The sequence below is a fragment of the Canis lupus genome, chromosome 25 (assembly GCF_003254725.2).
Source record: "Canis lupus dingo isolate Sandy chromosome 25, ASM325472v2, whole genome shotgun sequence".
In the NCBI taxonomy this organism is placed as follows: Eukaryota; Metazoa; Chordata; class Mammalia; order Carnivora; family Canidae; genus Canis; species Canis lupus.
The window spans coordinates 44,992,915-45,008,168 of NC_064267.1; the positions used below are offsets into that span (position 1 = coordinate 44,992,915).

General features: G+C 40.3%; 1 protein-coding gene across 3 annotated transcripts in view; it reads left to right on the plus strand.

The window, feature by feature from the left end:
• DGKD (diacylglycerol kinase delta) overlaps positions 1-15,254 on the plus strand; it is a 110,575-nt gene that overhangs the window by 25,007 nt on the left and 70,314 nt on the right. For all 3 annotated transcript variants that reach the window (XM_025463486.2, XM_035716873.2, XM_025463488.3), the window contains exons 2-3: positions 263-373; positions 2,061-2,141. In XM_025463486.2, the coding sequence (XP_025319271.1) occupies positions 263-373; positions 2,061-2,141 (192 nt within the window). The remainder of the gene's footprint in view (positions 1-262; positions 374-2,060; positions 2,142-15,254) is intronic.

The window sequence follows — 15,254 nt, forward strand, 5'->3', positions numbered from 1 at the left end:
CATGTTCCCTCCTGCTGATCCCCTGGGCATGGCCCAGCACACCTTGGGCCCAGGGTACCCTCAGCCCTCAGGCATGCCATCGGCCCTTGGAGAATTATGTAGCCCTCGCAGGCAGTGCGCTCGGCCTGTCCATAGGCCAGGGTCTAGGGAGAATGCGAGAAGTACTTCAGTTAGGTTCCCGGCCCGTTGGTGTGCAGTTCCGCGGGACAGGTTCGAGGGCATCGTGCAGGCGCTTGCTCATGAATCGTTTCTGTGCTTTCAGACTGTCATCAAAGAGGGGATGCTGACCAAACAGAACAATTCATTCCAGCGATCAAAAAGGAGATACTTTAAGCTGCGGGGGCGAACGCTGTACTATGCAAAAACCGCAAAGGTGAGGTGCAGTGGAGACCACCTGAGAACAGACTCAGGAGGAGCTGTGGGGTGAGGGGACGACGGGACAGGTTCTATGCCTAGTCCACATCCTGGGACAGACTTCTACCGCTAGGATCTGTTCTTTCCAGTGGGCTTGCTAATGCTCTGGAGTGTTAGCTTTAATTTGTCTTAGAGCACTTTGGTTTCTCATAAATGTTGACTTCGACTCACTTTCTTTTTCTTTAGTGTCCTATGTCACCAGTGGGAAAGGGGGGAAGTCTCACAGAAATAACCAAATTACGGTTAGAGATCTTTCTCTGGGGTGGGTGGGGGGGTGGGAGAGTGTCGCAGGCTTATAAATCTTATTATGGGCTAAAATAGATTTTTTTTTCTTTAAAAGCACTTTATTGAGTTATAATTGGCAAGCAAAAAGCTATAAATATTTAGTGTGTACAACTTAATGAGTTTGGAGATAAGTAGTACATAGCTGAGAAACTAATCGAAGCTGTTTTTGGAGCTTATTGGGCTTGTTGGTGTGTGAACAGGACTGTGACATTCTGTCTCGAGGCCCCTAGACGAGCTCCTCCTTCCTCTATGCTGGCCTGTGTGTAAGCTTTGCAGCGAGTCACCGGGCAGCTCTAGTGGAAGACAGGGAGCCAGCGAAAGCCACTCAGTTACCGTTGTGTTTAAATGAATGTGGTGTGGTGGCAAAGCTAGCTTTTGGTATTTTGAATACCACTGTTGTCAATACTGATATTTTGGTGTTAAAATGTCAGTGATTCAGATTCCAGATTTTTTTGAGATGTATCCCTAGAGAGTGCATTAAACTTTGAAATTGAACAGAGCGACTTGTTTAGAGAGGGTTCTGACCACATCCCTCATTTAAAAAAAAAAAAAGGCAACAGACTGCTTATAAGTTATTTTAGTTCTGTGTGTGTGTGTGGGGGGGGGGGGCACGGGGTAGGAGGTTCATTACTTAAAAGGCTGAGTCTCTTTTCTAAGTCATTAGTATTTCCTCCAGGGATTCCCAACGGAGTCTTCTTAGAGGGCACAGTAAGGTAAACAGGAGATGCGGACTGTGCCGAGGGGATTTGGGGGAGAGTGGAGAGGAAAATAGGTTGGGAGGAAAGTCCCAGGTGTAATTCCCAGTCCTCCTTCTGGAGCTTGGCTGTCTGTCTCTTCAGGTCTAGATTCCTTCTGCTCTGTTCCCTCTTTTTTTTTTTTTTTTCCCATGGCCAGATCCCTTCTATTTGGGTTGGTCTCTCTTCCTAGGATCATTTATTTTAGCCAGGATCTTTCCCTTTAAGTGTGCTAGCTGGAAGGACAGAAGATCCATAATTTGGAGCCCTGCTCCCTGAGGTGGACTCTGTGTGAGGGCATATTATCACATGTAAAAGTGAAATGCTGATTACAAGAAATAAATACAGAAATCCCAGGGATGTTTTGTTTTGTTGTTCTCCATGAATGCAATCGCTAATGAATGCCTGGCTTAAAAAACACCTGGAGCTCTACCTCTGAGCTCTGTGCTCTTCGTTAGGCGCAGGTGGGGTGGACGCAGTCAGTATTCGTGTAGTTACCAAGTGTTCAAGGTTCAAGGCACTGGGGTGTTTGTGGGCACTTGGTTGGGGTCGAGGGAGAGTGGGGGGCACTGCTCGGCCGGGGTGTCTTGGCCCCACACTGACTACAGCGCCTGTGTTTCTCTCCAGTCGATCATATTTGATGAGGTGGACCTGACAGATGCCAGCGTGGCTGAATCCAGCACCAAGAACGTCAACAACAGTTTCACGGTAAGACTCTGGACCACACCTTGATCCCTCACCACACTTTGCTTTCCTTTTTAATTTGGACAAGTGTGTATGAGCAGTTCAGGCTTCTTATTCTTTTTTTCTGATTGGAATGCTTCCTGGCAAATTTTGAATTTAATGTTGAAAATAATAGAGTGGTTGGAGAAAAAAATGAGAATTTGGCCCATGTAAGCTCAAAAGAACAAGAGTGGGTTCAAGTGAGTTTTTTTTTTTTTCCAAGTGAGTTTTTTGAACATGTTGTTTACATTTCTCTAACAGTTTTGCACAGAGGTTTGTTTTTTATGATTATTATAGAAAATTTGGAAAACACAGGAAAATATGTTGAAGCAACTAAACAACCATAATACAGTGACCTGAAAACATATGCTGTTTATGTTTTGGTGTATTTCTTTTTTTCTTTACTTTTAAACTGTTCCCCTCCCTACCTCCAAATTTACAGAAGTTACATTGTACTCTTTGCAAAAGTTCCCAGTGCCTAAAATCATGCCACCTCACCACTCAGAGGTAGCTAAAGTGCACACTCGAGAGTGTTCATCTTTATTTCTAAATACCTGTGCCTTCCCCCACATACCCCATGACATTATTATGATCCTTTTATTTTATCCTTTTTATTTCCTCTTGACAAATTATGCTGGACATTTTTCCATGTCGATTGATCAAAATGTTCCTCATATGTTTTAATGGCTATATAGATAGCATTTCTGGTATGACTACAATTTTGGTTTCAGGGGCTGACTTTAAAATCTATCTGTATAGAGTATGACTCTAATGGCAGGAATGGAATATTTAAAAGTATGTTTCTCTGTATTATTAAGCTAGATAATCTAGAAGTAAAGTGTGCTCCCTGATTTTTTTTTTTCCCCTCAATTCTTTTATAATGCAACATGGTCAATGGGGATAGCTTTCTTTACATTTAAGTTCTGACATTTTGGGTTAGTGTTAGTTTCAGATACTTTCAGGTTTTGTTTTATCTTATTTATGGGCTGATTAGTGATGTGGCTGATGCAAATGGGATTTTTCTTTCCTCCATTTAAACTTATTTTGTTTTGATAAAACTAACTGCTTTTGGTTTTGGTTTGTGGCATATCGAATTAGTCAGGCTTTCTTGGTGGTCTCTCTTATTTTTTCCTTCATTTTACTTGGAATATTTTTATTTTTACTCTGTTAGTTTTACTGTTTACTTACTGGCTGAGGAGAAACTTCTAAAACTGTAAGTGGATTATTTTGTGATTTGTGGCTTTAGAGTTTTTTTTTTTTAAAGATTTTATTCATTTATTCATGAAAGACACAGAGAGGGAGAGAGGCAGAGACACAGGCAGAGGGAGAAACAGGCTCCATGAAGGGAGCCTGATGCGGGACTTGATCCTGGGACTCCAGGATCTCGCCCTGGGCCAAAGGCAGACACTACACCGCTGAGCCACCCAGGGATTCCATGCTTTTAGAGTTTTTAATAGGAATAGGTATTTTATTGGGGTGTTTTTGAGCTTTAATTTAGTTGATTGCATTGGTTTTACATATTTGTACATTTCCTAATAATAAATTGTTCTTAGTAATGTTAAATTTTGCAACCTAATTTTGGGTTTAGAATGTTCCTATCTAATGTGTATGGATGGATATTTCCTTTGGGGTAGGAGGTAACTTTTGTTGTGTTTTTATCTCAGAGTTAAACTAGCCCCATAAAACTCATTTAGTAATTTTCCATAACCTTATGTGTTCTAGAACACTTTACATGGCTTTAGAACTGATGGTTTCTTGAAAGTATGAGAAAGGGAGGTAAAGCTGTGAAGAGGTTTATTTTTGCTTTCTGATCAGTTGAGCTTATTTACCCTTTTTGTTTGTTTGTTTGTTTTAAAGATCATTTATTTTTTTGAGAGAGAGAGAGAGCATGAGTGGGGCCGGTGCAGAGGGAGAGAGAGGGAGAAACAGACTCCCTGCTGAGTGAATGCCCTGCTTGACCCCAGGACCCTGACTGGGGTCATGACCTGGGCTGAAATCAGCTGCCTAACTGTCTGAGCCACCCAGGCACCCCTGCATTTTGACTTCTTGACTCCATTTTTGTAATTTACCTCCCACTTAACCCCACCTTCAAATTTAGTAGCATATATTATTTGCACTTTTAAACTTCAGTGTCTCTGGTTGTATCATCCTTTTGCATTTCTAATTTTATTTGTTTAGCTTTTGTTTTTCTTGTCTGATTTCTTAAACTCCATCCCTTTTGTTGTTTTTGTAAAGGAACCAGTTCTTGGATTATTGATCAGTTCCATTTTTCTGGTACCTAATTCAATTTCTGCATTTATATTTATTGTCTCTTTTCTGCTTTTCACAACTTTTAAAAATGGACTGATTAGCTTATACTTATTTCCGTTGTGTGTATGTGTGTGTATATAATTACATAGGCAATAAAATTTTCTCTATAATGAAAACATGAGGGACTCTGAATTGAACTCTGAGTTCAATTCTGTTCACATTCCAAAAGTTGTTTTTTGTTCTCCCAGTAGAAAAGTGTTATTTTTTTTTTAAATTTTTAAAATTTATTTATGATAGTCATACACAGAGAGAGAGAGAGAGAGAGAGAGGCAGAGACATAGGCAGAGGGAGAAGCAGGCTCCATGCACCGGGAGCCCGACGCGGGACTCGATCCCGGGTCTCCAGGATCGCGCCTTGGGCCAAAGGCAGGCACCAAACCGCTGCGCCACCCAGGGATCCCCTAGAAAAGTGTTATTAAAGACAAATTACTTTACTGATCATTCAAGTTGTTGAAGAAAATTTTGAAGTATGTAAATAGGAAATTTAGAACCATCCATATTGCTATTACTCAAAGATACCTCATAATATATTTTGGTTGATGTCATCCTACAAATACATTTTATAAAATACAGTTTTTAACCTTCTTTCTTTAGTTAACAATGAGCTTTTCCTCTCATAATATCCTTTAAAATCTTGTTTACTGGGATGCCTGGGTGGCTCAGCGGTTGAGCGTCTGCCTTCGGCTCAGGGAGTGATCCCAGAGTCCTGGGATCCAGTCCCATTTTGGGCTCCTTGCATGGAGCCTGCTTCTCCTGTCAATGCCTCTCTCTCTGCCTCTCTCTGTGTCTCTCATGAATAAGTAAATAAAATATTTTTTTAAAAAAAGATTTATTTATTTATTCATGAGAAATAGGGAGAGAGCACAGCAGAGACATAGGCAGAAGGAGAAGCAGGCTCCATGCAGGGAGCCCGACGCGGGACTCGATCCTGGTACTCCAGGATCATGCCCTGGGCCAAAGGCAGGCAGTCAACCGATGAGGATGAGCCATCCAGTCTTCCCAGTAAATAAAATCTTAAAAAAAAAATCTTGTTGCATTGTACTATAATATACTACTAATGTTGCATTGTATTCTGTCATATAAATGTGTAAGTTTATTTAACCAATCCCTATAGTGAATGTTACATTTTTCCCCATCATAAATAATATTGTAATATATACTTGCACACAGATTCTTTGGTGCATTTCTAATTATTTCTATAAATTCTTAGAAATGGAATTCCATTTGAGGTACAAAGTATAAACTTTTATTTTTATTTATTTATTTATTTTTAAGATTTTTATTCATTTATTCATGAGAGACAGAGAGAGAGAGGCAGAGACATAGGCAGAGGGAGAAGCAGGCTCCATGCAGGGAGCCCGACGTGGGACTCGATCCTGGGTCTCCAGAATCACACCCTGGGCCGAAGGCAGGCGCTAAACTGCTGAGCCCCCCAGGGATCCCCAAAGTATGAACTTTTAAAAGGCTTTTGAAAAATAAATGAGGTACTGAATACATGTTACAACTTATGAGCCTTGAACACATGATGCTGACTGAGAGAAGCCAGACACAAAAGGCCACATATTGTGTGATTCCATTGATATGAAAGCCACAATAGGCAAATCTATCAAGACAGAAAGTGGATGAGTGGCTGGGAGGGGCTGTGGAGGAGAGAGGAATGACTGCCCTGAGGTCCAGGATTTTCTGAGTCGGTGACAAATGTTCTAAAATTAGATACAGGTGATGGTTGCACAACTTTATGATATGCTAAAAACCACTGATTTGTATATTCTAAAAGGGTGAATTGTGGACATTGTATCTCAGTAAAAATGTTGTGGAAGAAATAGGATGGTATTATGGCTTTAGGTACTATGTGACTTAGTATGGAGCTTTGTCAGCCCAATCTGAGAATGAACCCTGATTCATACATTGTCTCTATGAGAAAATGTGTTCAGAGTGCCAAACACTTGACTTCCAGATGTAGAGACTTTTTGTGTTGGAGAGACCTCTGGAACTCCATCTCTGTCAGGTAGTTGTGGATGATTCCCAGCCTTCAGGGCAGAGGCACTGATTCTTTCACATTTATTTTCCATTTCTTTGGTGCTTTAAAAACTGCCTTTTCATCTGAGAATGTGCTGAAAGGACCAGAGAAAGATTAATACTGAGGTTCCGCAGAAACATTCCAAGATAAGGAAGCTCATCCCCTGAGTGATTCTTGATGGCATATGGAATATGGAGATAACTGGGGAGAGCTTGTGGTCCAGTTCCTCCCAGTCATGTTTCTGTAGTCATGTTTCCGTCAGTTCTAGGGCTGCAGGTGATAGAAATATTTTCTTTGCTTAAAATTCACACTTAATGATTGTCCATTTCACTAACCCCTGTGGTATTTACTGTCTGGACCCTGAACTGGTTGTGTACCATACAGTGAACTGCTGGAGTCTCTGTGCGTGTCTCCCTCATGGACTTTGCCAGTGACTGGCACATGTGCTCAAGGAGCAAGTGCAGAATGAACAAATGTATTTGCCCAGAAGCTTCTACATTTCCTGGGACATCTTTGGTTATCCAGCTATTCTGGTAGTAATTTTCCAGTTTCACAATTTCTACTAAAATTGCATGCCTGATACAAACAACCAATCAGCGAAAGCTGCTATTATTGTGAATCAACTAATGGTTGTGGACCTTTCGTAGCTGGAAAAGTAGGAATACATTTATTGCACGGTACAAAAGTCTCCCATTTTTATTCCTCCTCCAAATGGCCAGAGAACTGTACTGTAAAGAGATGGGGACCTGTTGGACAAGAGATTTCAAGGGAGATGGGTGGAGATATTTGGGAGAGGAGAGATTTTTAGACAGGGTGGATGGAAGAGGTGGAGCAAAGGAGACTTATGCTAGAGAGGAGTCTGCTTGTCTTCTCTTCTTTAAGAACAAAGTGAAGCTGGGGTGAAGCTAAAGACAGATTGCCTTTAGAGTCCTCATAGGTGGTGTGGCGGCGGTGGGAGCTTTCAGAAGATGGGTAGGAGAGCTGACAGTGTTCCTGCCTTCTCACCTTTGAGTGGCCACCCCTCACAAGGCCAAAGAACAGAGCGACATGAAGAGAAAAGGGATTTTCCAGCTTTAGATTCCAGCCTCTGTAATAACATGAAATTGTATTTTTTTAAAAACGCTTTTATTTATTCATGCGAGACACCCAGAGAGAGGCAGAGACATAGGCAGAGGGAGAAGCAGGCTCCATGCAGGGAGCCCGACGTGGGACTCCATCCCAGGACCCCAGGAATCACACCCTGAGCTGAAGGCAGTGCCTCAGCCACTGAGCCACCCAGGCGTCCCAAATTGTATGTTTTTGATGATTGAACATGTTAATACTAATCAGTGAAAACTTAACGATTCTGCTATCTCATTGCCCCTTGCCCTTAGAACTTATGTCAACAGGACTTCATGCAAGTTCTTTTGCTCTATCCTTTTACAAACAACATGAGTTAACATTTTAGAATATCTTTGCCACTTGGATAGTTTAAAAATGGTAATTTGTTTTGATTTGTTTCTTTGACTATCAAAGTGAGGTTGAGCATTGACCATTGAATTTCTCACTTTGTGAATTGATTTCTTCATATGCTTTCAGATAGATTGTGGCTTTAGAGCTCAAAATTACCTCACTCTCTTTCTAAATCTGCCTTCATTGGTTGTGATAGTTTTAGTGCTTTATCTTTTTTTTTTTTTAAATATATTTCATACACTAGTAGTGGGGGCTGAGGTTACTGGTAAAAATGCTGTTCATTTTTCCTTTATGCTTCTTTCCATTTTCTAACATGTTTTAAGATTATTTTCAGCTTTATGATCACAAAATTACATATTTGTACTGAAGGTATATTTTTACTACTGTAACTTTCCAAAGGAGTTTGTCAAAGCAGAATTTCTGTTTTACTGGAACTTACATATTTTAAATAAGTTTTTAGATTGAAAAACGATTTACATACCAAAAAATACACAAATATAAGTACAAGCTTGATGTGTAATGACCACTCAGATCGAGTGATAGAACATCTCCAGGTCCAGAAAGTCTCCCCTCATGATCTGTTGCCCTCCTCAACAAATATGTTTTTTTCTAACATATTACTTGTTTTTTCTTTGTCTTTTTATATTTTTTTCACCACTATCCTGACCTTCAACATTATTAGATTATTAGTTTTGACTTTTAGTTATTTGATATAAATGGACCCATAATGTATATTATTTTGTGTCTATTTTTTTTTAAGATTTTATTTATTTATTCATGAGAGACACACATAGAGAGAGAGAGGCAGAGACACAGGCAGAGGGAGAAGCAGGCTCCATGTAAGGAGCTTGACGTGGGACTCGATCCCAGGTCTCCAGGATCATGTCCTGGACTGAAGGCGGCGCTAAACCGCTGAGCCACCGGGGCTGCCCTATTTTGTGTCTATTTGTGATCTGTGCAGTTCCTAATATGGCACTTGGGGGATTTTTCTATTTGTATTGTTATTGATTTCTAGCTTCATTCTACTATGATCAGAAAATAAACGTTTTGATTTTAATTCTTCAGAATTGTTGAGATTTTTTTTTTAAAGATTTTATTTTACTTACTTATGAGAAACACAGAGAGGCAAAGACAGGCAGAGGGAGAAGCAGGCTCCCCACGGGGACCTGACATGGGACTTGATCCCCAGACCATGGATCACGCCCTGAGCTGAAGGCAGATGCTCAACCCCTGAGCCACCTAGGCATCCCTTGTTGAGACTTTTTATGACCCACCAGTTTTCATAAAAGTTCCATGTGCATTTGAACATAACATTGGATTCAGTAGTTCCTGTATGCATTTGATTAGGACAAAGGATTAGTTATTTTTCTCAAATACTTTATAACCTACTGATTTGTTTTTTCTGCTTGTCTTATTAGTTATTGAGTAAGACTTATTAAAATCTCCTACTGTGATTGTGGACTTCCCTGTTTTTTTTTTTTTTGTTGTTGTTTGTTTGTTTTCATTCTGTTAGTTTTGATTTATGTATTTAGAGGGTTATATTTAAGTGCATATAGATTTAAGGTTATTTTATATTCTTACTAGATTGAATCTTTTATGAAATAACTCTCTGTTCTCTTTATATTTTTTTTGCCTTAAAGTTTGAGTTACTATAGCTGCAGTAGCTTTATTTTGGTTGGTAATTGTTTTGTAAGTAATTATATATAATTTTCTTTTGCTTGCAGCCTTTTTGTTTATATTTAAGGTGTATCTTTTATCAGCAGCACATGGTTGTGTGGTTTTTAAGATTGACCATTGTATTATTTAATTTTGAAATGGACCAGTGTTTTTGATGGGATTGGATTATGTTTAATCTATACTTTAGATACTCTTGTACTTGGGTATAAATCTAAAATGTTACTTGTTTTCTCTTTGTCTTTTTATATTTTTTTCACACATTTCTTCCTTTCTTAAATGGATTACTTATTTCAGTTTCCCTTTTCTAGTAGCTTGTTTCATATACATTATTTTAGTGGATATTCTACAGATTATAAAATATATCCTTGATTTATTAAATTGTAATATGGTTAGTACTTTTTTTAGAGCTTCCCTGATAATGCAGGGATCTCAGAGTGTTTGTACTCTCTATACTCTTCATTGCTACTGAAATTATAATTGAAATTACAGTTAATTTGTGGTAGTTAAAAAAACAACAAACCTCTATGCTCTCTTCTTGCCTTTCTGTTTATTGTTTATTTAATCTTAACAAATATTTGAAAACTCATAGGTCATTATTATATAGTCTGTGGTCATTTAGATTTATAATGGTTATTTGCCCTTTCTGTTGCTCTTCATTTCTTTTTGTATTTCTCTCATCCATTTAGGGTAATATTCCTTCTGTCTGGGAAAACTCCCTTCAGTATTTCTTTTGTAGGGGTTCCTATTTTTGCTTGAAAATATTTTATTTCACTTTCTTTTTTTAAAGATTTTTATTTATTTATTCATGAGAGACACACACACATAGAGAGGCAGAGACACAGGCAGAGGGAGAAGCAGGCTCCATGCAGGGAGCCTGATGTGGGACTCGATCCTGGGTCTCCAGGATCACGCCCTGGGCTGAAGGTGGTGCCAAACCGCTGAGCCACTGGGGCTGCCCTATTTCACTTTTTTGAAGGATAGTTTTGCTTGTTCTACAATTCCAGCTTGGCAGGGATTTTCTTCAGCAATCTAAAAATGTTCTTGTAGGGACACCTGGCTGGCTCAGTCAGGGCAGCATGTGACTCTTGATCTTGGGGTTGTAAGTTCAAGCCCCACATTGGATAGAGGGCTTACATTTAAAAAAAAAAGTCATTGTATTTTAGCTTCCATTACTTCTGTTAGAAGTAATATATCAGTCTTACTGTTGCTCTTTGGAGGGTAATATACCTTTCTTCCTATTGTCTACTACTTTTAAGATTTTTGTTATGTTTTATTATGATTTTTCCAGGCATGTTTCTTTGTATTTATCTTTCTTAGCATTCCTAGCACTTCTGAAATCTGTGGATTTACATTCCTTCTCTTGTCAGTTTGGGCAAACGCTTGGTTATTATTTATTAAAGTATTGCTTCTATCCAATTTTTTCCCCTTTATTCTGGGGCTTGTATGTTAGGTCTTTTCACTGTCTTCCATATGTTTCTTATATTCTTTTTTTTTTTTTTAAGATTTTATTTATTCATGAGAGAGAGAGAGAGAGAGGCAGAGACACAGGCAAAGGGAGAAGTGGGAGACGCAGGAGAGGCAGGCTCCATGCATGGAGCCTAATGTAGGATTTGATCCGGGGTCTCCAGGATCACACCCTGGGCCGAAGGCAGCGCCAAACCGCTGAGCTACCAGGCTGCCCTGTTTCTTACATTCTTTAAAAAAATATTTTCTATTCTTTTCACTCTGGATGCTTTATTATCATTATTATCTTCTGATGTTCTTCAGGTTTGTCTGTTATTAAATCTATTGAGTTTTCACTTTCAGTTACTTTATTCTTTCAGCTTGAGAATTTTCATTTGATTTTTTAAAAAAGGTTTCTAGTTACCTGCCAAAGTCCCTATATTAAGCATATTTATTTTAAAGTCTTTGAAAACTCAAATATCTGGTTCTTTTATGGGTCTTTTTCTATTGTCTAGTTTTTCTCTTGGCTTTTGTTCCTTTAGTCTTTTTTCCTGGTATGTCTGTTAATTTTGGTCGACAGGCATTGTTGGAAAAATTGTCAAGATAATTTTATGCTGAGATGATGATGTCTTCTGCTGGCATTTACTTTTGCTTCTGGTAGGTAGGCAGAGTAGCAGCAGATTGTCTTTCTTTTTTATTTTTTATTTTTATTTTTATTTTTTTTAGCAGATTGTCTTAAATCCAGTTTGTGATAGAGCTAATTTGAATATGGGCTTTACTTTTTCCATTGGCTGGTCTCTTTTTATTCTCTCTGCCCCTCCCCCCCTTTTAAAGTCAAGTTAGTTAACATATAGTGTGTCTTTAGGTTCAGGGTAGAGTTTAGTGGATTCATCAGTTGCATATAACACCCAGTGCTTATAACCTCAAGTGCCTTCCAAGCTTCTCCCCTTGCCCCCCCAACCCTTAGTTTGTTTCCTATAGTTAAGAGTCTCTTATGGTTTGCCTCTCCCTCTATTTTTATCTTACTTTATTTTTCCTTCCCTTCCTCTGTTTATCTGTTTTGTTTCTTAAATTCTGCATATGAGTGAAATCATATGGTATTTGTCTTAGTGTAATACACTCTAGTTCCATGCAAGATTTCATTCCTTTTGATTGCTGTCCTGCTTTCATGGCTACTCCTTTAAGACTCTCAGCTGTAAATTGAGGTATTCATTCTCTGTTGGGCTCTGAATTTGTTTTTCCCCACCAGTCCTGTGGTACTGCCAGAGCCTCTCAGCCTCTTCCACTTAATGGATGAATTGGCAATTGTTGCTAGTTTAATTTTTTCTGTATCTTGTCACTCAATGATATCGGACATTAAGATCACTTTTTATAAAATGTGAGAAATGTTAGATACCATTTACCATTTACTTGAAGGATAATCTATTTACTAAAGGGAATAAAGTTTGGTCTATGTCACAATTTATGAAATTTGTTGTTTAGATCTTATGATCCTTTTTTAAATTTACTTAATCTTCCAGAGACTGATGAGGAATTACTGTGTTTCAGGACAATTATATTTGTCATTTTATTCCTATATTTGCAACACTTTTCACCACCATTTTTGAAGCTCTTTTAAACACATAAATGTTAGTATCCTCGTTACGGAGTAATTATTTGTCAACAAGGTTACATCTTTTTTAGCTGAACAGACTTTACCCCTAACTGTACTCTGATACTAATATTGCTATGTTTCCTTGTTCAGAATTTGTTGATAATGCATACTTCTGTCTTCCACCCTCACTTTTATCTTCAGTTTTTTTATAGCTCTTTTAGATTTCATTCTTATAAGCAATATATTGTTAGAAGTTTTTTTAACCTCACCCTGAAACTCTTTGTAACAGTGAACTTGAGACATTTTCTGCTTGTCAGGATTTTTGTACATCGGACTACCGCATTTAGTGGCTGACCATGTTGTGCTTTCTTTCTTTCTTCTTCTTCTTTTTTTTTTTTTTTCCTTGATTTTATTTATTTGTTCATGAGAGATAGAGAGAGAGGCAGAGACACAGGCAGAGGGAGAAGCAGGCTCCATGCAGGGAGCCCGACGTGGGACTCGATCCTGGAACTCCAGGATCACACCCTGGGCCAAAGGCGGCACTAAAACGCTGGGCCACCAGAGCTGCCCTCTTTCATGTTCTTTTTAGTTTGTTTTTATCCTGGCTATTTCTTGTTTGATAGAGTGGTATTTTAAAAATACTTTGTTTAATATGGTCATTTTCTGCTTCAGGGAAAGATTTTCCATATTCTTTTGGGTTTCCAAATGTTTTAGTTAACTTGGATATTCCCCCCTGCCTGAGATATTCATCTTTGAGTTCTGTAATGATTTTAGTTGTCTTCCAGTTCTGTGCTGGCTTCTTCCATGAGCTTCCTGTAGCAACTTGGAACTATAGAGTGTGCCAGGCCCCACAGGGCCATCAGAGTTTAGTGCTTTTACTGATTTATTTCTGAAGTCATTGTTTTCATCATCTTCAGTTTTTGTCCTATTTTAATAAAGATGTGATGAAATTTCATCACCTCCTTTAGTGTCATAATGCAGCAAAAACAAGTTGAAGCAGTGGGGCACAGCACACCTCTGTTCTCATGCTTCCACCCAATCCGTGCCTTACAGTCCCTCCTTTAAGTCCATTCAGTTTTATTTGTTCCAGTGCTGTAGTGTATGCTGCATGAGAGCAAGGGTTTTTGTTTGTTCTGTTCACTGCTTTACCCAAGAGCACAGAGCATTTGTTGAGAAGTGACTTGATTGCCGCTAATTCCAGGATGACTTGGGTCCTGTTCCCCTCACTGATCTCACTCAGTAGAGTGCTTCCAGTGGGCTGCAATCTGGGGAGCCATGCAGGTCCTCCCTCATGCAGTGTGCAGCCCCTTGGGTGCAGTGGGGCTGGGCATTCCCAGAAACAGCAGGCCAGGGAGGAACTGGCTCAGGGCTGCAGTGGGAGGCAGGTGTCAGGGATGAGAGGCTTGGAGGCCTGAGGCCGAGAGGGAACCGTGGCCAACAAGTGTGAGTGTCCGAGGGTAGGAGTGGTTTCTGCCCAGTGGGGCAGAGTGTGTGAGGGTGGTGACATGGGCAGAGGTCAGAGGTAAAATGCTTTTCAGGCTGTGCGGAGTTTGAACTTTTTTTGCCATTGGGTACTGGGAAGCCATTAAGATTTTGAAAGCTGGGCAGCCCCAGTGGTGCAGTGGTTTGGCGCCGCCTGCAGCCAGGGGTGTGATCCTGGAGACCCGGGATCCAGTCCCATGTCGGGCTCCCTGCGTGGAGCCTGCTTCTCCCTCTGCCTGTCTCTCTCTCTCCTTCTCTCTCTGTGTGTCTCTATGAATAAAATAAATAAAATCTTTAAAAAAAAAAAAGATTTTGAAAGCTGAGAGGTGATAACAGTTTTTGTTACAGATCTGGCTGCTGCCAAAGACTAGATCTTCCAGGAGGAGGTGGCCAGAATGGATGTGAGGAGGTCAGGCGGGTGGGGTGGCCTTTGCTGTGATCTGGTGGGAGGTATGGAGCCACAGTGGAGAGAAAGGGCTAAATGGGGAGCAGAGCTGCAGGCGCTTTGGTTAAACACTCACTGCTCTTTACCAGTGCCATCCCTTGTTTTACATGACTTGGGAATTCAGTAGGGTGGTAAGCAAAAATGGGGTTTTGAGCAGTCGGTAATCACTGCTTCCCAGAAAGCCGCTCTGCACAAGGCCCCACAGTCACCTCACATGTGCAGGGCCAAACTCAAGTGGCTCTGGACACCCTCCCCTTACCAGGGCACATTACTGGCCCCTCCAGTTCTAGAAATTTCACCTGAGAGATTGACTTCATGGTTGCTAATGTCAGAGGCACTGTCCCTTTTGAGGGAAGCAGAATCAGCTGAATTGAATTTAGTGAAAATTTTCTAAAATATGTAGGACAAAGGGACTCATGGCAGGTGGACACAGGTGCTACTGCTGGATAGCGGGAAGCAGGACGAGGGCCACCTGCAGGCAGGGTGTGGGGTGAGTACTGGCCCGGGGCCTCGGATGGCAAAGAGCCCGGAGCATGGGGGATTGCGAGGCATTTGTGCCTATGTTGCCTGGGAGAGGACGGTGCCTCTCTGGAAGTTTCACTGCCTGGAGCCCTTCACCCCTGTCAGGGACGTCACCTCCTATCACAGTGTCCTGTGCTCATGGCCCTCGGGCTTT